We start from the raw sequence: 21,345 nt of genomic DNA, 5'->3' as shown, positions 1-21,345 counted from the left end.
AAATAAAATCTACGCTAACTTGTTTAAAAATCATTATCCGCTAAATATCGTACACGCCAATATAATACATTTACAGTAACAGGTTAAGTTTTAACACACTTTCATGGTCATTATCTGTAGAATAATTCCTTAGTTCTTTCTTACATAGAAAAAGAACCTCTGATTGCCGTTGTTTTTTTTCCGAGTTTACATTATTTGTAGTTTACTACTTATTTACTCGAGATAATGTATCAGCACTTCCATGTCGTTTTCCTGTCCGGTGTTCGATCTGGAACACGTATGGTCCAAGTTGCTGTATCCAACGCGCAATTTAACTATTTGGTCTATATCTATATCTATGGAGCCAGATAATCAAGAAAATCTGCCACTCGGTCAAGTTTGCATCCTTAATAGTTAATGCATTCAGTCGAAATAATCAACACATAATCTCCAAGATTTTAGATTTTTTTTTCGGTACTTACACAAGAGGTAGGACCACAGGCTATTAGATCTCTAAATCATGTCCTGTTCTTCCAGTTTTCGGAGGTCCTAGTTCATGTTTTTTCTCTTCAAATTCTGAACTCCGAGCAATGGTTCCTTCAAGGGTACAGTGTACGTCCTCTTTCAATTTGATGAAATGCCTTCCAATCGTACATGTAGCAATTTCTACGGGTTTACTGGGATCTGCAAATGAATCTACTCCAGAGAAAAAGTTTATAAACTTTAAATTTTGATCGGTTGTCATATTTTACTGACATCACTGAAAACTTATTCTAGATGAAACAAATGGAGATATATAAATGCAATTGACTATCCTCTGACGTCCTTTTAATTTGTTCACTTTCGGGATAGTCACAATTGAAACAGCATCCTACGAATCAAATACTGCTCTTCCAGAATTCTTTCTCACAAGGCCGCTTAACTTACTTCTGTGCCGATGCACTGTCTCGACACTTTCAGGTTTAAGGGTTTCTACTACCTACTTTTATTTGCATTTTTCTTTTAAGGACAGTTTCCATAAAAGTGATGTTTTGAATTATAGTTGTAGCAAATTTCATTCTTAATGCACCTTCATTAATTTGTAGCTCACTATGATGCGTGGGACGATTTACAGAATCATTAAGTCTGTAGAAATGTCTGTAGACAGTCAAACATGATTTTGACTATTTCTAGAACTTCTGCCTTCTGTTATTCTAAATGCATTGCCGAGGCTACAGTTTCTTGTAGCGTACTTAGTCTCATTCGCTTTAAAGAAAGGCGGAATTCCTCGTTACAATCACAGCTGTCTACGAATGTCTTTAGAGTGGCTGCCTCAACATAAACAGGGGGGGGGGGGGGTTAAGAAGGATGGGAAGGGGCCATAGGGTGTAAAATTCAATTTCAGAATATCAAAAGCTTTATGAGATTTCGCCTGGAAGGAAAGTTTTGCACAGAATATATTCACAGAAAGTATGAATTTAAGACCTTTACCTTTTTACCTCAAAATGAATGGAGGTCTTTGGCTACAGGGAATTGTGGTATAAAGTTATTTAAGGTAGGACAAAACACCCGTTGATTCTATTTTAACCTATGTCTTAAAAAGTACTGGAAAAAAAATATTATTATATTGACAACAATGAATGATCCCTGTAAGAAAAATAATATGTTTTTGGCATGTTTGACTCATATTTTGTGAAAATATCAGAAAATCCTAAAGTATATATTAGTCACTTGAGGGTTTACATTTTGGAATGTTTTTTATGCTACAGTCCCTGTAACATTCTACTTTCCCACCAGAACGGTGAACGAACGCTGAACGAACGGTGAACGAACGCATAGCGAACGGTGGGTGAACGATGTGCGAAGGCTGAACGCAACTTGGTGAACGATGTGTGAACGGTGAACGGTGAGTGAACGCAGAACGCGAACGGAGCGCGCACGCGAGATGAACGATTTATTCAGAATGCCTCCGATCTTTTCCTTGCATTGAGTTTATTCTATCATTCTATAATTCTAATTTCAGGCTCTTAAATATAAATTAACAATAAATGAATGAATAAATAAATAAGTACTTTAAAAAAATTTTGTTCTGTACATATATGTACCTATGTTTTAAATCGATATTTTTATAACACGATTTTAATTGCCGTAAAACGTGTTAGTTTCCAAACGCGTGTAGATTAAATATAAAATTAATCTATTTATATAGTAAATATGCTTATTCTTTTCACTAATAAAATAATGTGGACTTCTGAAGATAAAACTACTACTGATAGAATGAATTAATTACATTGTACGCGGTTGAAACAACCAAACATGTATTTCCGTGCCAAGGCAATTCAGGGTAAAATAACGGATTTTTTTAAATTCGCAATTATCTGTTGACGTTGACTGTTATCGTACTCTCGTTTTATTTAAATGCTAATGAAAAATATTCCATATTTATGTGCCTTTTGTATTCTTTTATGACGATTATTTTAGCTAACTTCTTCATGTATCTGTAGACATTCCTCGATCGTGATTATACTCGGTCAAGATTTTGGAAAGAGGCATTCAATTTATTTGTAATAGATTAAATTTTCAAAACTAAATAAGTAATGTGCTGTCATAGTTTTTATTAAACAGAGAAATGTACGAGAGAGAGAGAGAGAGAGAGAGAGAGAGAGAGAGAGAGAGAGAGAGAGAGAGAGAGAGAGAGATAAACCCCTCGCTTCTCAGGTATCTGTAGTATCAAATAAAAATTCTTATTATTTTTCCTAAATATTCCAAGCAGTAAAAATAATCTTTTTTTATATTTAAAAATCCATTTGACAGAAATCATTGGCTTTTATTTTCTATCATCAAGTTCACACAGTTCACAGGAAGTTCGTGTTAGTAGCGTGTTTGTCCTGTGAATCAAAATAATTCGACACAGTGGAGGTTTGGAAATCGCGTTTCACCGAACATGCCGAAGGCAAAGGGTCACTTAGTATTTTATTTTTAAATTTTCCCTATCATTTCTGATTTTTGCATTCCTACAGAAAAAAAAAATAAATAAATAATGGGAAAATATACGTGGAAGGATTAAGTTTTAAATTGAATTCGAAACATATTCCCTGCCAATTTAAAATATTACTGTCTGCAAAAGTTTATTCTAAAATACTATAAATTTGTTTGATGACTTTTTGATGTTGGTCTTAAGACTGGTTTTCTTGTGTTACAATACACATTAAATTTTTTTTAAATATACTGAAAAACTCTAAGAATTTTATTTCGAGAGAAAAGGCACCGGGGGGAGGGGGGTCTAAATTATACTTAATGGCAAACATATATTTAAACATATGTTTAGGTACAGTGAAGGAAGGGATTTTCCTGCTCTAATAATAGACTACTTTAAACAGTTGGTCTTTTCAAAAATTCAAAACCACACTATCAATTTAACTAGCTCTAGAGATATTTAATTAACTGAATATTTGCAGTACTGGTCATAATTCTCAAACCTTCGTGTAGTTTAAAATACGTATTACTGTAGAAATATTTTTTATGCATTCTTGTCCTGTAAAAGACTTGGATTAATTATCATACATGTACATCCATTAATAATTTGTCCTCTTTAAAATTACAACAAATTGATGCCGTGCATGAAGCATTTAATTGTACATTGCCCCTTTTTTAGTTTAATATATGAGCATCGCTCTACATACGTGTAGGTACTTAATGTGTTATTTTCCAGGGAAATTTCATGAAAAAAGTAACAGCTGAGTTATGAATAATAGAAATATAAATATCATAGATAATTTTTGCAATGAAATAATTATTCTTCAAACACGATATCAAAGTTATTTAATTAAAAACGTGTAAATCCTTACCATCAAAAAGATAAATCCTTCCACTTCGGAGTTCCGAATGACAATGAAAACTGGTGGACGCTGAACGCAAGGTGAACGCAAAGTGAACGGAACGAAGAGCGAACGTTGAACGTTTTGTGAACGGTGAACGCGAGTGCACGGTGAACAGTGAACGCAATACTGTGAATGAAGAGCGAACGGTGAACGCACGCTGAACGAACGTTGAACAAATGGTGAGCGAAAGAAAAAATGTGAAAGTAGAACATTTCAGGGACTGTAACTAAGTGTAATAAAAAAAGCATGTGACAGTCTGTTATTAAATGTCGTGTAACTTTTTATCCATGCAAAGTAGAGGAATGATATTTGGACACGTATATAAGGAGTCTCCATTCTTTATGTACTACAAAGGTCAAGATCATATCAAGAGGTCAAAGGTCAAATATTCTGACGTCATCTACTGAATCTTTTAGTTTTTTTGCCATTGAAATTTTTTTGATCACAAAAATATCTAAAACCGCCGGTTTAATTTTCTTAATTTTTACACATTTCATTCTAGGACCCATTTTGATAATTCTGTTGATTTTTCGTAAAAATTGAATGATACATTTTCTCTTTAGAAAACTTAAACTGTGTGATATTTACATATGAATTTTCAATTCCGACGCTACATATGTTCTTTTATTACTTAATATTTTACTTAAATTTTCCAGTATCAAGTTGACTTACTAGCTTAAAGCAACAAAAAGTATATCTTTATTAAAAGTATTACACAAATTTGCAAAAGACTAATTGATAATTCTAAAAAAAGGCTCATTCTCAAGTCTAATGTCTGATTTCACAATCTTCGTACGGGGATCTGATAGGCCATATATCAAACTATGTGGGCAAAAAATGTGCGGTTGAATTTCTTTCATATCATACCTAAAGAGAGATTTTGTATCCTAGAACAAAAAATCTAAGTTTCAGACAAATTGAATTTGCGGAAAAATTTGGCCTATCTATTGTGTCCTACCTTAAATACCATTGCAAAATCTCAAAAACTTCTCGAGATATCGCAAGAAATGAAAACAGGCATTTTTTAAATTTGTGACCTTGACTTTTGACCTCAAAATCTAAAAGGATTTAACCTAATCCAGTGGGGGTTATTGTGTAAAATGTCATTGCAAAACTTTTAAGGCTTTGCGAGATAATGTGTAAAAACTAAAGTTGGAAAAGACAGACAGAACTTCAGAGATACAGAAAGATGGGTCTTCAGAAAAAACTAAATGAATACCCCACCCACTTTCAACAGGGGACACTAATAATACATTTATGTAAATTCATATTCTTGTATGTTGATAAAGCTCCCATTATACTTTTAGCCTGAAACCTCATCCCTACCACGTCTCGCCCATTGTAAACGGTTAATAAAGACAAATCAAATTTAACCTATATTGACTGTCTTTTTTTAACAATATCAAGGAATACAAATAAAATTAAAATATCCTAATGCAGCCACAACGGGTTCTAAATTATTTGGCTGGATTAAACAACATCTCGGATTACAAAACATTTATTAGACCTAAGATCATTGAAAGTGATTATAAGTTTATTTAAGAAAAACCCACAATGTTAAATTGTTCTCTGGGATATGAACTTAGTTGGTCACGTGTTCAAATCCTGTAAAGCCTGAAGTGCTTTTCAGTAGATTAGTTCAAGTACCAGCTAATTTCATTTGCCAGTGAACTTTTTAACAGCTGTGTTGTTTATTGCTTATATTTACATTTGAGACGAGTAAAACTGCATTAATTAAACTAACCGGCCGTCGTATTGCTATGTGGTGAAGTGCAATGACCGAAATGTTGTTTGGTCTTGAATGTTTGTCTCGCTCCGACATTTGAATGTTTACATTAATCGTCAGCAGTCCAGACTAGGAGATCTCTGTTTATAATGAAAGAACAATGATCGCTTCTAAAAATAATCTTAAATGTCTTATTGCATGAGTTCCTTACATATATTTGAAGTCAAAAGCGGTGGTATCGCTAATTTTAATTTTATTACATAACTCTAACGGAATTTCGGGTTTTAAAAGATTAGTGCGGTTTTAGGCTATTTATAGTATTCAAAACAAATTTGCATCGCAAGAATCTCTTGATTGAAGATTATCCAATAAAGAATGGCATTTGTGTTTCAATCATGTTTTCTTTTTTGTAGCTAATAATTTAGAAATATTTCAAATCTACTTGCACCATGACATAAATATTTCGGCAAAATATCATCTCGCCATGTGATTCTGTCACGCTCTGACCTATGACCCCCCAAAAAAGTTCATACAGAATTGAATATATCTTCTCTTCAATTGTTTATCTAAGAGAAATATTTTCAAATGTAAATATATCCTATTTGACAAGATTTTTGAATACACAATATAAGGATTAGACCAGCTTCACGGTACAAGATATAAATAACATATTTTAGTGATACGAACTTGACATTATCAATAACTATTGCTCCATTGCCAAAACAAGTAATATGCCAGCAGAGAAATCGCTATTCAGATATATATCTATTCAATGAATAATCTTATATATCTTTTTAAAAGAATCAAAGATAGCTTACCTCTCTGTCGTTGAATTAAAAATCTCTTCACTTTGTTTCGTCACAATATCATAACATTCTTGATCTGTTCAAAAATATTTCATTTGAAAAATATGACACTCCTGTAATAAATAAAAAAAATCTTACCTATACTATGTGGCAATTTCTCTACAAACACATGGGAAACATTGGACGCATTTATGAAGAAGCCAAAAAAAAAATCAAGATACCTGTTTAACATGAATTTGTTTCTCATATCGCTAACGTGAAAGATATTAAAAATCTAACAATCCGTACTTGTGAATTGAGACCTGTTCAATCAAATGAAATAAGGAAAGTTTTTTTTGTAAGAAAAATGTAACTGATTTGACATTATACTGGTTTCAACTTATGAATTACATTTATATGCATCTGTTGATCGGTACGTCAAAGGACAGGTCTTACATTTAAAGTTTTGGTGATCTTGAATGCTTTTTCTCCCGTAATTGTATTCTGCACAGTGTCCTGTGTGAGAAAAAAATAACACATACCTTTTGACAATCCTTATGCAAAGTATACTTGAAAATAATGAAGAAGATCTTGCAAAAAAAAAACTATGAATAAGCAGTCCATTACTCAGTAGATTTTGTGCATGCATTAATGCATTTAAAAAAACGTACACGAATATGCATCAAATACATATTTCTATCTATCTACAGCCACATACCGATGATATTCCGGACAGGAGCACATACTTCGACTGTGGCATTAGCATAAGGGTTGATTACGCAGTGGTATTGAAAATTGTCTGCAGTAGAACAACTCTGCTCTACAACATCACATTGTTTTCGTTTAGCTGCAGCAAACCATTCTTCCTCCGTTTTTGGACATTCTTTTACGTAGGCGAGAGTAGGAATAGATTTCTCACATGAATTAATTGCCTGAAAGAAAAACAGTAAATTTTGTCTTCATCAAATGTACATGTAGTACTTTGCCTAACTATGACACGCCATTTAATGAATTATTTTCATTATGTGTGCATAATCTAGTTATTATTTACCGTTCACGGTAGCCTAGTGGTAGAGCGTTCGCTTCGTGATCGGGAGGCCCGGGTTCGATTCTCGTTCCCGGCGCCGCGTCAAACCTAAGACGTAAAAATAGGTAGCGACTGTTCCTTCGCCAAGCGCTCGGCATCAGAAGTGAAAGTCACGGGTCTTTCGGATATGACCTTAAAAACGTAGGTCCCGTGTCACGGTAGGCGCTGGCACGATAAAGAACCCTCACTGCTCAATGGCCCTGAGTGCCGAGCATAGGTCTAAATTTGAAGCCCTTCACCGGCATACGGTGACGTCTCCATATGAGTGAAAAATTCTCAAGAGGGACGTTAAACAATATACAATCAATCAATCAATCTAGTTATTATTCCCTGAGGATAATATAAGAAATGTTCATAACTACATGTAATAAATTAAAGGTGCCCAAAGTATCCATGATATTATGTTGAAGTTAGAATATTTTTATTATAAATTTAACTTTATTCTATAAACACTATACATAGGTAATCATTCATTGCAGACGTCTTCATTCTTTATGCATGTATGCGTGTTAACGTTTTTGTTTTTCGGGATTTTTTATACGCCTGTCTTAAGACGGGTGTATTATGTTATAGTCTCTATGTCCGTCCGTTCGTCTGTTAGCCTTTTAATGTCTGCATGGGTCATATCTTTGATACATTTAGGTCTCCAATTCTCAATCCTGTCAGTTGATACATTTTGGTTAGAATGTATGGCACGCACTAAAAGTAGCTAAGTCGCTCTGACCTTTAATTAAGATGCTTTAGCCAAATATGAAAAAAATCTTTTCGGTTTATAACTAGAAAGACCTGAAACTCATAAACTTGTCAAATTTATAAATCTCCGGAAAAAGGTGTGTCGCAACCTATGTGAAATATAAAAAAAATGTTCTTTAGTTTTTGACACAATCTTAAAATATAGGTAGTCATAGATTATAGAGCTTACCTCAACGAATGTTGTCTTTAAGTAAGACAAAGTCACACAATTAGCCAACAAAATGTGTTCATCCGAAAATGAAAAAAATTATGCAATTTTGATTTGATACTATGGAATAGACCTTTATAAAAACTTCAAACTACTTCATCATCATGAAAACATAATTAAAACCCAGCATCTGAAGCAAGTTTGAGAGTTTTATTTCTTGATACATCAGTTTGGTTTATATGAGCGCTATTGTTAATTGGTAATAGACCTGCACCCATAACTTTTACCAGTCAGGTCCATTATCTGAAAAATGTATGTCGAATTCAGCATCTGAAGTCCATTAGTGTGCATTTTAAGATGTATCATCCATGCAAGTTTGCTTCACACATTTCTCAAAGTTACTTGGAAATGAAACCTGTATAAAAAACTAACCTTTTCACTAATCCAGAAAATATAGGTTAGAATCAGCATCCGAGCCAGCCTGGTAAAATGCACCCTTAGATGTATAATCCATGCAAGTTTGTTATTAAAAAGCTCAGTTACTTGGAAATGAATTCTGCACCAAAAACTTTGACCTATTCACTCATCCGGGAAATGTAGGTCAGATTCAGGATCCAAAGCAAGTCTAGTTGTATACATCCTATGATGTATCATCCATGCTAGTTTAGTAATTATAGGGCTCATAATAACTTCGATATGAAACCTGCATCACAAACTTAAACATTTTTTTAACTGGAAAATGTAGGTCAGATTCAGCATCCGAAGCAAGTCTGGTAGTATGTCTCTTAAGATCCACGCAAGTTTTGACATTATAGGGCTAATAGTATCTGTTAAATGAAACTTGCACCAAAGACTAACCTGATCACTCAACCGGATAAAAAGGTCAGTTTCAGCATTCGAAGCAAGTCTGGTAGTATGCATCCTAAGATATACCATGCATGCAAGATTGGTCATAATAGGGCTCATAATATCTTTGAAATGAAACCTGCAACAAAAACATTAACGTGTTTACGCATGCGGAAAAGTATGTCAGATTCAGCATCCAAAGCAAGTTTGGTAGTATGCATCCTTAGATGTATCATCTATGCAAGTTTGGTCAACAGATGGCTCTCGGCTATGTTAAGGACCGATATGGAAAATGTGACCTTAGCACGTACTGTTTTAATATACATTATTTCTTTTTTAAAATTGTAACAAAGCTACTGAATACCCGTAGAAAATGTAATATAGTCAGGATTCTCCACATTTGGAAATTTAACCAAGGAGGAAGCTGCGCGAAGGTTAAATGTGACCAAAAACACGAAAACGTGTTAGTCATCCCAACCTTCAATAATCAAAGATTGATTTTTAATTTTTAAACTTTAACCACAGAAACACCAAAATGTTGAAATAGCCAACACTTTCAAAAGCTGAAAATAATTTTAAATTTAAAAAAAAAAGATTATTAAGCTTACTTCACAAATGTATCAAAATTTGCCCAAAATTGTAGTTACCTTTTGAAGGAATTTAAAGAAAAACTTTTGATACAGTAACCATGGCAATTTTATTCAGACTTTTTGCAGCCTGTTGTATGAAATGTTTTGTTTAAATATGACTAAATCTGATGATTGGGTAGTATTTCATTTAAGTTAACACACAAACGAAGATTTGGACCAGTGTCCCTTTTCTAAATATTCTATTTTTCTTTATATTGCAGTGTTTGTTTTAGCAAAACCTGGTTTTTCCTCGAGGCATGCGAGGTGTATGGCAGTCGTAGTATAAACACAATTAACTACTTAAGTCATTAAAAAGTAGGTGTCAGGACTGAAATGCAATAAAATTTAACCATGGCGGCAGCCGATTTTAATCATGCATAACGCACATAGATTTAACCATGGCGGGCCGCCATGGTTAAACCCCTTGTGGAGAATCGTGATAGTTATCCATAATGGACAGGACTTGGCCCTACACAGCACAGTTATATCGCATGTTTAGCTTTTTGTCACGTGACTTGTATAAAAATAGAATTGTTAAGTTGAATGAAGGAAATGGGGATAGTGCAAGGGCATACAGGCCTACTATGAGAAATCAAGGGAAAATAGATGTTCAAACAAGGGTTTTTTTTGGAAACTGAATTTATTTTAATTAAGCTGTTTTATTATCACAGAACTTAAATACTTATAGCATAGAATAACCCACTCTGTACTGTATGAAGTTTGGTCCCATCGATGGACAGTCACGCGGTGAATGCATAATTCGGATACTATATTTAGGTCATGAACAAAGATGGTGTTGCAGAAACTCGTGATTATTCCCTACATATCGAGAAGGACATTTAAATACCCTCGTTATGTCTAAATATAGAAACAGCTAAGTAGAGGACTATGTTTACGGCGAGTATTTCCTGCCTGAAACAGCAAAACACTTTAGTTATTTTTAGGGATGTCAACGAATATTCGAATATTCGAATATTCATTCGATGAGTTGATATTCGAATATAAATTTATGATTCGAATATTCGGATTTTAAGTACACAAGCTCTTAAAAGATAGAAAAAATTGGCAAGTTTTCTCAGAAATTGAATCAAATTCGTACTGTTGACAAGCAATATGAGTTAAAACAAAATTAAAAGACACTACTCTTGGATTACCCTAAAGGTGTGAAGAGTGTATCTATTAATAAAATATTTATTTTATCATATATTTAATTAGAGGTATAACAAAGTCCACTACTTTTAATTAGTTTGTATTGTTAAAAGGACAAATTTTTACAGTAAACACATGACTTCCTTGTTTATATATACGTCATTTAAAATCATAATCAGGAAATTAATTAGCTAAAATTAATTAGTATTAACTTTTCTCCATTAAATAATTGATCTGTGTTGTTTAAATCAAAAGGGGTTATCAATGTTTACTTTGTTAAGACGATTAATTAATCTGGAACTTCTGTAAATAATCCATTGCATTTTCAGAAAAAATCATTACATTTTGGATGTAAAATCTTCATATATTCCGTAAAATATTTCAGAATATCATTACACTGCATTAAAAACTCTAACTGAAATTTTATTCCAAAATAATGGGATAAAACGTTTATTGCTTGACAAAAAAGTGAAGATTTATAAATTGTACAATGAAGGATGAATTTATTTTATCGAATATTCGAATATATTCGAATACTGCTATCGAATATTCGAATATCAATTATTGACGATTTTGACATCCCTAGTTATTTTGCACGAAAAAGGTTGGAAGAACAAAAAGCACAATGGCTAAAGCAGCATTTTGAAAGATATACATGTACTGTAGACATCATTCAAAAATATTTTTCGTGAAATAGAACTGCGTCTCATTATCACACTGTTGGTGCTACATCCAAGACATTTCATTTGTTTCAAATCAAATCTTAGCTACTAAATAAGAGACCAGAATTATTCAAAATTCCAATAAGTACAGTATGTAAAAAATAAATTATTTAAACAATACAGTAACTTTCTTTTCCAAGACAAAACTAAATATAGTTTAAAGTCACAGCATACAAAGGAAAACAATTTTACCCTACATATAGTTATTACTTAATTAACTTCTTGACATTCCCTCTCTTTCAAAAAATATATAATTGCATTACACTACCATTACATATAAAAAAATAAGAAGAAAAAAAATATATGCAAAAAAATGATCCATTCTGGGACCCGAACCCATGCTCTGTTAATTGTACGAATTGGTAATCTACCAGCATATACACTAGACCATTTCGGACACGTTAAATTTCAAGTGTTATTTAGTGTACACATTTTGGATTTCGTTTGTAGAATAATTTTTATTCAATTTTTGCGTTTTTCAAAAATGTGCCTCTTTGAAACAAAAATCGGAAATGGCAGTTTTGAAGAAAATTCCTGCCTCTTTGTGTATATATCAAAATTTTTTTGTTTCAAGGAGGCACTTTTTCAGAACAGTGGGAATTCCCTATTCAAACCAGAAGTCTCTGTGAGACTGTAGCTCTACTGGTTTGTATCAAAAACCATTGCACTATTTTATGTATCTTTGTGTAGTCTACTTGTGTGCCAACTTATTTTGAAATCAAACTAAAACTGTAGAAGGAGTAGCATTTTAAAGGAATTTCACAGAAAATTCTATTTTTAGTAACCATGGTAACATCATTCATCGAAATCTAAAACCGATGCACTATTCTATGTATCTTAGTGTAGTCTACTAGTGTGCCAAGTTATATTGAAATCAGACCAAAACTGTAGAAGGAGTAGCGTTTTAAAGGAATTTCCTAGTAATTTCTATTTTTAGTAACCATGGCAACACCGTTCACCGAAATCAAAAACAGATGCACTATTCTATGTATCTTAGTGTAGTCTACTTGTGTGCCAAGTTATATTGAAATCAGACCAAAACTGTAGAAGGAGTAGCGTTTTAAAGGAATTTCTCAGAAAATTCTATTTTTAGTAACCATGGCAACACCGTTCATCGAAATTAAAAACCGATGCACTATTCTATGTATCTTAGTGTAGTCTACTTGTGTGCCAAGTAATTTTGAAATCAGACTAAAATTGTAGGAGGAGTAGCATTTTGAAAAATTGTTTACAGACAGACGGACAGACAGCTAGACAGATGGACGGACACCGGACGCATTACTATTGCATAAGCTCTTCTGATCTCTGACCAGTAGAGCTAAAAACGGAAAATCTGATATATTTTGCGGTGAGATTAATTTTCACATCATTTTATGGCAAAATGGAAGTTAATACGCAGCTTCCAAATATTGTTTCTCGTTGTGCTATAAATTGATGCATTTGAAAAGAATTAATATGACTTTCTGCAACATAAAAATTCTTCTTTTAATCTGCTACACATTTAGGGAAAATAACAAAAGAACTGCAACACCCTCTTTTAATATCGCAAGGGCATACCCTAGTTGAAATTATAAATTCAAGCTATTAATTCTTTCTGCATACTTTGTGGCTTCTAAAAAGTGCTGCTACTTTGACTATGATTCGCGTTTACATAGTTAAATTTTCAGGTAAATAAGCCAATGTCAAAATGTTTGATTTACCAAATATTTTGTGTACTTATAAAATCACGCCCTCTATTAAAAGAAAGCAGCAGCACTTTTCAAGTTAAGAAAAATATCCTTTAAAAATCGAAAAAATGGTTCTGATCTATTCGGTGTAGGCCCTTGCAAAAGTACGATTTTATGAGGCATCTCATTGTAAAATATACGTAACCTGTACATTAAAAACACGACATAATTAATAAAATACATTCTCTTGATAGTTAATGAATAATTGCACTAAACAAAGGATATACATTGGTATTAATCGACTAGTTGAAACCTGTAAATGATATTCCGTTCAATAATAAAACGCATTTTTCATTCTTAAAAAATTCTTCAGTCTGCCTCTCATAGCACATGAAATACGTCATTTTTACCCAAATGACGTCATGTTTACAAGTTCATAGCGATCAGTGCTTTGTTTATAACCAGCTACTTGGGATTTAACTAGCATTTTTTTAATGCATTGATTTTTTTTTTTTTTTGCTGTTTATTATTATGAGAAATACATAAAGTCATATTTTTTTGTGACGTCACAGTTATTTTTCCCGTATAAATTAGGCCCCTCCCCCTTAATTAATTTTTTGTGGCACGTTAAATTGTCCATGACGTCACAATTAAACGTCTATATAGCGTACAATGAATTTGAGCTCTGACCTTCCTACACATAGCTGAGCTTCAAGTTACTCGACAATGAGACCTAGACCAAAGACTGCACAAAAAATGTTAACCTGCTCTAAAACATTAACCTGGTCATAATTTTGCTGAAACTGCAACATCTGAAACTTTGACTGGTACAATGAAACACACTAGAAACGTCTTTCATGCATGTCTAATCAATATAGGACATATAAGTACTTAAAAATAAAATGCTCCAAAAAACTTCATCTTAACCCTGGACTCCGACACTGACGCCGACGCCGAGGGTATTACATAAACTTCCCGAACTTCATTGAGGTGAGCTAAAAATGTTAAATTAATGCAGTATTCTTGTTCAAAAATGTTAAATCAGGCAAAAAAAAAATTATAATATACTTCATAGCAATCTGTAATAAATGTTTTGTTATGAAAGAAATTCCATCTCTCCCATGGGCATGATTATCAAGCACTGGTCAAGAAGAAATTTGATAGCAGAATTTGCATGCCGAATAAGGGAGAAAGTAAGGAGTTTATTGTCAGGAGCTAATTGGTAGAGTGTTTCTGATGATGCACTGCTATATCTTTTGGGATTTGGGCAGAAGAAATTGGCCTGAAAATTTTTTTTGTAAAAAAATTCTTGATGGCTTGTTAAAATTTCATGATAAATTTGGTATAATGTAATTTACACAAATTTATGTTGCAAAATACAATGGATGATTAAAACCGTGTTAATATTGTATAATAATATTATTAATATAAGTAAAACGTGAAAATTTGGCGCATACGTATTTTAGCGCAAATGCAAGTAGGGATACATTGGCGCAAATAAATGTTAGTGCTTGCACGTGTCATTTAAACGTACAAATGTGATATTTTTTTTTTTTATCCCCACCCGTATTTGACTTTTTAGTTAGTCAAGCACGGAAACACAATAGCACTCCGGGCCCCGTATATAAGTAAACATTTGTCAACTTTACCGTGGTGTTGCAATCACATGGACGTGACACAATGTTAAAGTTTGTTTTATTTTTTTTTTTCATTAAAGGAAGTGGAGAATTATGACAATTTGTTTTTCATATCAAAACGATACATGCACCAAAAGAAAGTTACTTGGATAAACGGTGATTATAATCAGGTATTGTCTGCAAGCTCAATCGGCATGCTTGATTGTATTATTTACCTCGAGGCGATAGATGATTGACACACCGAGAAGCCGAATTTTGAGGGTGCTAATGAAAAACTACCAGGTTAAGAATTATAGTTTTATTAAATTATAATTTGGCAGAACTTCCTCGATCGAACCTACCATGTACAGTGCTAGTGTGTATATAAAATCCAACGACCCTTCTACATTACGTAATCGCGCATTCTGGTTTAACACACACACAAAAATAAATATTTAGAAATTTGTTAGCGCTCAATAAATTTTAGCGTTCAGAGGCTTTTGCGCCAAAGGAGCTAAAATTAGCAGCGCGCAAAATATTCTTGTTTTACAATATGAAGTCCCTATCTGGTTAAAAAAAAATGGCAAAAGTTTGAAAACGCTATTTTTAGGATAAAGGTCACTGTCAAGGTCACAAGGTCAATGACCTAGGTGTCACTAGACACTAGAAGTCTCATCTTTCACTGTTTAAAAGTTATGGCAAAGGATAAAGTTGACAACAAACAGACAAGCAGACAGATAGGAAAAAACAAAATACGCCCCGAATCTATCTATTCGAGCGCATAAAAATTGCAGAGTGCCATGTGACTCACTCAGAATTTTATAGTCTGAATATAGTCTAAAAATATTTTTTTTTTAATTTTTATTGGGCTTTAGCATAAGGAAGGATATGGAAATAACGAACAGTATTCAATCTCAACGTCCATTAAACAAATATACAAAATAAGAGCAGAGCAAACACGGACCTCCGAAACATCAGAGGTGGGATCAGGTGCCATGGAGGAGTGAGCATCCCCTGCCGACCGGTCACACCCGCCGTGTGCTCGTTGTCATAATCAGGAAATAACGGAAAAAATCCGTGGTCAATCATAAAAATCAATCATAAAAAAGTCATTATTAAACGGGTATTTGTTAAGCTTTAAAACAGTCAGTTGATAATTATATGATTTTTTTTTTGGTTTAATTAATACCTACGTACATCAGAGAATATGTATGCAAACCAAATACGATAAGGAATGGAAAAATCATTAAAATTTGTGTATCAAGGTTACCTAATTTTCTTGCACTCTTAACAATTTATGATTATTGAACAATATTTGACGGACGTATCATGCTGTGGCGGGGCACTTTATTTAGTTTTTTTTTTTTTTTTTTAGAAAAGATGGCATTTCTCATGCAACCTGAAACAAACAAAATAATTATAATCTGAGACATTAAAAATGTTTAACAATATTTAATTTCCATTGCAAGTGTGGATTTGCAATAAAACAAGGGTCTTTTTGTCCATAAGAGTGAATGCCAGTTTATTGGATACTGTTGTTATAAATATTTCAAAGAGCTCGGTAAACCGTTCACTTTTTGCATAAAATGGCCTTGTAGATACACATGTATGGCAGTTGATGTTCCATTCGAAGCATTACAAAAATAAAGACTTGATGTTTTCATTTCCTATTAATTTTTTTTTTCTTTCAAGTCCGGGTCTTGGAGAACTGGCTTTATGAAATAACATTGTTCTTGAATTTAAATGTAAACAGGTATAATTGATTAGTTTCAGTGAAGAAAAAAATATGAGCACACCCTCTAATCTAATAAAACAAAACATGCCTTTTAATACTCAGAAACAGTTCTATCATATACAAGTTTAGATCAGAGGTTGCACTCTATAATAAATATCAAAACGTTGCTTTGAAAATTGGCCGTTTTTGTAGACTTTTTCAGAAAATGAGGAAATTGACGCATTTCCTGACGTCAAAATGCATGGACTAGCCAGAAAATTACGTCATTTTATATGCAATCCCAAAGATCTAAGTCAGATATTCAATGCATTGTTAACTAAAAGCAATTTCAGATTTTTTTTTCAGAAATTCACAGAGCCCAAATGGCAAAGGGGAACCTTGTTCCTAAAGGATATGGAGTTAACGAACAGTATTCAATCTCAAAATCCATAAAACAATACAGAATAGGAAAGACTTAATTAAAAAGTTACTTCTGAACTAAGACATAAGTACATAGACAATATCCAGTGACCATGGAAAAACGTCGACGGGAGCTCATACCAATCATGCGCCAACTACGTAGCGAGGGGGCGCATGTCAAACTTGTGCGCGATAAATTAATTGTGAACGGTCGGCAGTATGACCCGGACAATCATAGCGACATGTACGCAGAGGAAGAAGACTGGGACACGAACGATCCTATGGACTATGATATGAACGCAAATAATAACCAGAGCCACGCTCCATCGCAGGGAACTGCAATGGGTTTCAGATAGGAGTGCGTGGCCGCCACAGCCGAGCAGCGTGACGTTCTTCATCGCGAGTGCGGCCGCAGCAATCATGTGACTGATCAACTTTGTAGAGGTAGAGAGGTCAGTGACTTCACTTCTAACCTTTCGTTCATAGTTTGGAATGTAAATAAGGGTATTAGACAAAAGCTGAAAGAAGGAGTTTGTAAATATTGTAAATAAGTATGATATTATAGTTCTTTTAGAATGCTGGATCTGTGCAGGTGATGAATTATGTATTAATTTAGATGAGTACAATTGTTACACTTTCCCTAGAAATTGTGGAAGAGGGGGAGGTATTGTCATTTTTTATAGAAACGTGCCCAGTATTAGTGTTAATATTATAGAATGTTTTTGCAATACTGTTATCTGGCTAGAAATTAGAAAAAAAGTCAAATATAAATGAAAAGCCTATTTATTTAGCTTCTTGCTACATTCCACCAGAAAAAAAGTACTTTTTATAAAAAAGAAGATGTAGATATTTTTCAGTATTTAGAAGAATCAATTTGCAGATTTGCTAGCAAGGGAAAGGTTTATTTAACAGGAGACTTAAATGCTAGATGTGGTAACTTAGATGATTTTATAAGGAACGATATGATAAATAAATCGATAACAGATAACATACAAGCTTTTACTGATTACGATTTAGATACAAACGAGTCTACAAGGAACAACAGTGATAATTTTGTGAATAATTTTGGTAGAAAATTGATAGATTTGTGTAAAACCACTGGTATGCGAATAATCAATGGAAGACATAAAAATGATCAACATGGGGGTATCACTTTTTATGGTGCAAACGGTATGAGTACTATTCACCCCTACTAATGTTATTGTGATATAAATTCAATGCACGTGGTTTAGGTTGATCTATTCAAAGGTTATAGGGTAGAACCGGTTTTATAAATAAAATTGGCAGTAAACATGATATTGCTATAGCCTGTTTCTTTTGAAAACATGTCCTGTTATAAATGTTTCCAGACCTTTCTGAAAGACTTTCATATTTTCAACTGATAACGGGTGGCTAAAGTAGGGGGTGTTAAAATAACAATATATCTTATCCTCTTCGGCGAAAATTAAAGCCCACTAGTGACCAATTCGCTGGTAAAAAATGTGCACTATCATCTACACTGACAAACCTTTGTTTGCCTTATATGGCTATTTTATAAATGCGCACAGAGGATCTTACCACGAGCAACTGACCAATCGTTGAATGAATAGCAACGTTTACGCCAAATACATGTTTACATTTTACTTCGAACACGTAGTTCAGGTCAATCTACGATCATGTTAATGGAAGTGCAAAATAAAAAAAAATGTTCTTACGAACAAAATACAAAGATAAGAAACTATGTAGTTTGTGTCTAGTTTAGAACATCAGCGCTTCAAGGGTAAGGAAAACGAGCAGCATCTTTTATGCATTTAAATGGACAAAACTTGGTTTACGTTCGTGATCACGTGTTCAGCCAGGGATTTCACCTGGCAATTGTATTCACCGATAGTACAACAAAGGAATTAAAACAGACGCAAATCGCTTGTGCAGTATCACTTTCAGAAACTTAGACTTAAGCCGTTTATTTAACAAATGAATTGTTTGTTATTACAAGCATGAAAATAATATTTTTAAAAATGCTTTTCAGTTACCATAAGATTTTCCTTTTTTTCAAGCGTAAAATTCCTGTAGTATTCGTAGTAACCCATAATGCAATACTCATTCAGCTGATTGGTCAGTTAAAATAATACTGGTGCCTCATTTGCTAATCTGACGCCAACAAATATAGTCCCGGTTCCCATGCAAAAAATATTTGTCCAAAAAGAAATTTAATTCATGACTGCAGAAAATTGTATTATAGAGAATACTAGCTTATGTAAGTTTGAATGAATGTAAAAGAGATCGATTGATTGAAGTACATTTCTACCTATATTATCAGCTGATTCTAGGGTGGTGAAAACTGAAACGTAACATAACTTTTCTGAGTACCATGCTTCCACGTGCTAGTCACTTCCTAACCACATTTCCGTGAATAATTTACCCTATCTCGCTGAAGTCTCGCTTATTCTCGCCAGAGCCACTGCCATAGCTACTCTGAACTCATCGGGTTTTATAATTTGCAGAACACCGAAAAATAAAAGGTTCCGAACACATTAGTAGGGGTGCTATTGATTATCTAATAACAAAGAGTGAAAACGCTAGTAATATTGTAGATTTTACTTTAGGAGATTTTTCTATTTTTTCAGACCACGCACCAATTATTTTTTCTATAGGTGGTGCATATAAAGAAAGTGAGGTTGTTTGTGGTCAAGAGCAATCAGGTAGAACGGTTTTTGTCCCCCGCTTGAAAAGTGGGGGATATTAATTTGGGTTTGTCCGTCCGTCCGTCCGTCCAGCTGTCCGTCCGTCCGTCCGTCTTTCTGTCTGTCTGTAACGCTTTCGTTTCCACACGATATCTCGAGAACCCTTTGAGCTTTTGCAATGAAATTTAGCACAGCAACTCCCAATGGACTAAAGAAGACCCCTATTGATTTTGAGGTCAAAAGGTCAAAGGTCAAGGTCATAAATAAGCAAATTCTGTCTGTTAAAACACTTTCGTTTCCACACGATATCTCTAGAACCATTTGAGCTATTGCAATGAAATTTTACATAACAACTCCCTGTGGCCTAAAGCAGACCCCTATTGATTTTGAGGTCAAAAGGTCAAAGTTCAAGGTCGTAAATTTATACATTCTGTCTGTGTGTAACACTATCATTTCCGGGCGATATTTCAAGAAGATTTTGAGCTTATGCAATGTAATTTTATACCAAAACTCCCTAGGACGTCTCTCGCCCCTCTCAAAGTGCCCCGCCCCGTTTGTTGTCCCCCGCTTGAAAAGTGGGGGATATTAATTTGGGTTTGTCCGTCCGTCCGTCCGTCCGTCCGTCTGTCCGTCCGTCCGTCCGTCCGTCCGTCTTTCTGTCTGTCTGTAACGCTTTCGTTTCCACACGATATCTCGAGAACCCTTTGAGCTTTTGCAATGAAATTTAGCATAGCAACTCCCTATGGACTACGGAAGACCCCTATTGATTTTGAGGTCAAAAGGTCAAAGGTCAAGGTCATAAATAAGCAAATTCTGTCTGTTAAAACACTTTCGTTTCCACAAGATATCTCGAGAACCATTTGAGCTATTGCAATGAAATTTTATATAACAACTCCCTGTGGCCTGATGAAGACCCCTATTGATTTTGAGGTCAAAAGGTCAAAGTTCAAGGTCGTAAATTATACATTCTGTATGTATGTAATACTATCATTTCCGGGCGATATTTCAAGAAGATTTTGAGCTTATGCAATGTAATTTTATACCAAAACTCCCTTGGACGTCTCTCGCCCCTCTCAAAGTGCCCCGCCCCGTTTGTTGTCCCCCGCTTGAAAAGTGGGGGATATTAATTTGGGTTTGTCCGTCCGTCTGTCCGTCCGTCCGTCTTTCTGTCTGTCTGTAACGCTTTCGTTTCCACACGATATCTCGAGAACCCTTTGAGCTTTTGCAATGAAATTTAGCATAGCAACTCCCTATGTGCCAAAGGTTTTCAGTTTTGTCTGAATTACCAGCAAACAATAAAAATATAATAAATTTGGAATGAATGAAGAATTATAAGAAAAACCCAATAAAATATGGACATTGGGAATAATATCCAATAAGATTTGAACAGTTACTACCCAAATAATGCATTCTCGTATGTACACTTTTTTTGTATCCAATAAGCAGTATCCAATAGGACTTGGACTTGATGTACCCAATATATAACCAAATGTGTGTCCGTCCGTCCGTCCGTCCGTCTTTCTGTCTGTCTGTAACGCTTTCGTTTCCACACGATATCTCGAGAACCCTTTGAGCTTTTGC

The 21,345-nt window shown here is 34.0% G+C and overlaps 1 protein-coding gene across 1 annotated transcript in view; it reads right to left on the bottom strand.

The window, feature by feature from the left end:
• LOC134264392 (uncharacterized) overlaps positions 1-21,345 on the bottom strand; it is a 34,514-nt gene that overhangs the window by 5,255 nt on the left and 7,914 nt on the right. The window contains exons 2-4 of the mRNA XM_062746684.1: positions 7,069-7,282; positions 6,807-6,866; positions 6,384-6,447 (exon numbers count right to left, since the gene is read on the bottom strand). Of these exons, the coding sequence (XP_062602668.1) occupies positions 6,384-6,447; positions 6,807-6,866; positions 7,069-7,282 (338 nt within the window). The remainder of the gene's footprint in view (positions 1-6,383; positions 6,448-6,806; positions 6,867-7,068; positions 7,283-21,345) is intronic.

The sequence above is a fragment of the Saccostrea cucullata genome, unplaced genomic scaffold (assembly GCF_032062105.1).
Source record: "Saccostrea cucullata isolate Sc308-1 unplaced genomic scaffold, CSIRO_AGI_Scuc_v1 ctg455, whole genome shotgun sequence".
NCBI lineage: Eukaryota > Metazoa > Mollusca > Bivalvia > Ostreida > Ostreidae > Saccostrea > Saccostrea cuccullata.
Note: the sequence above shows the minus strand (reverse complement) of the source record. Positions and strands in the feature narration are given on the sequence as shown.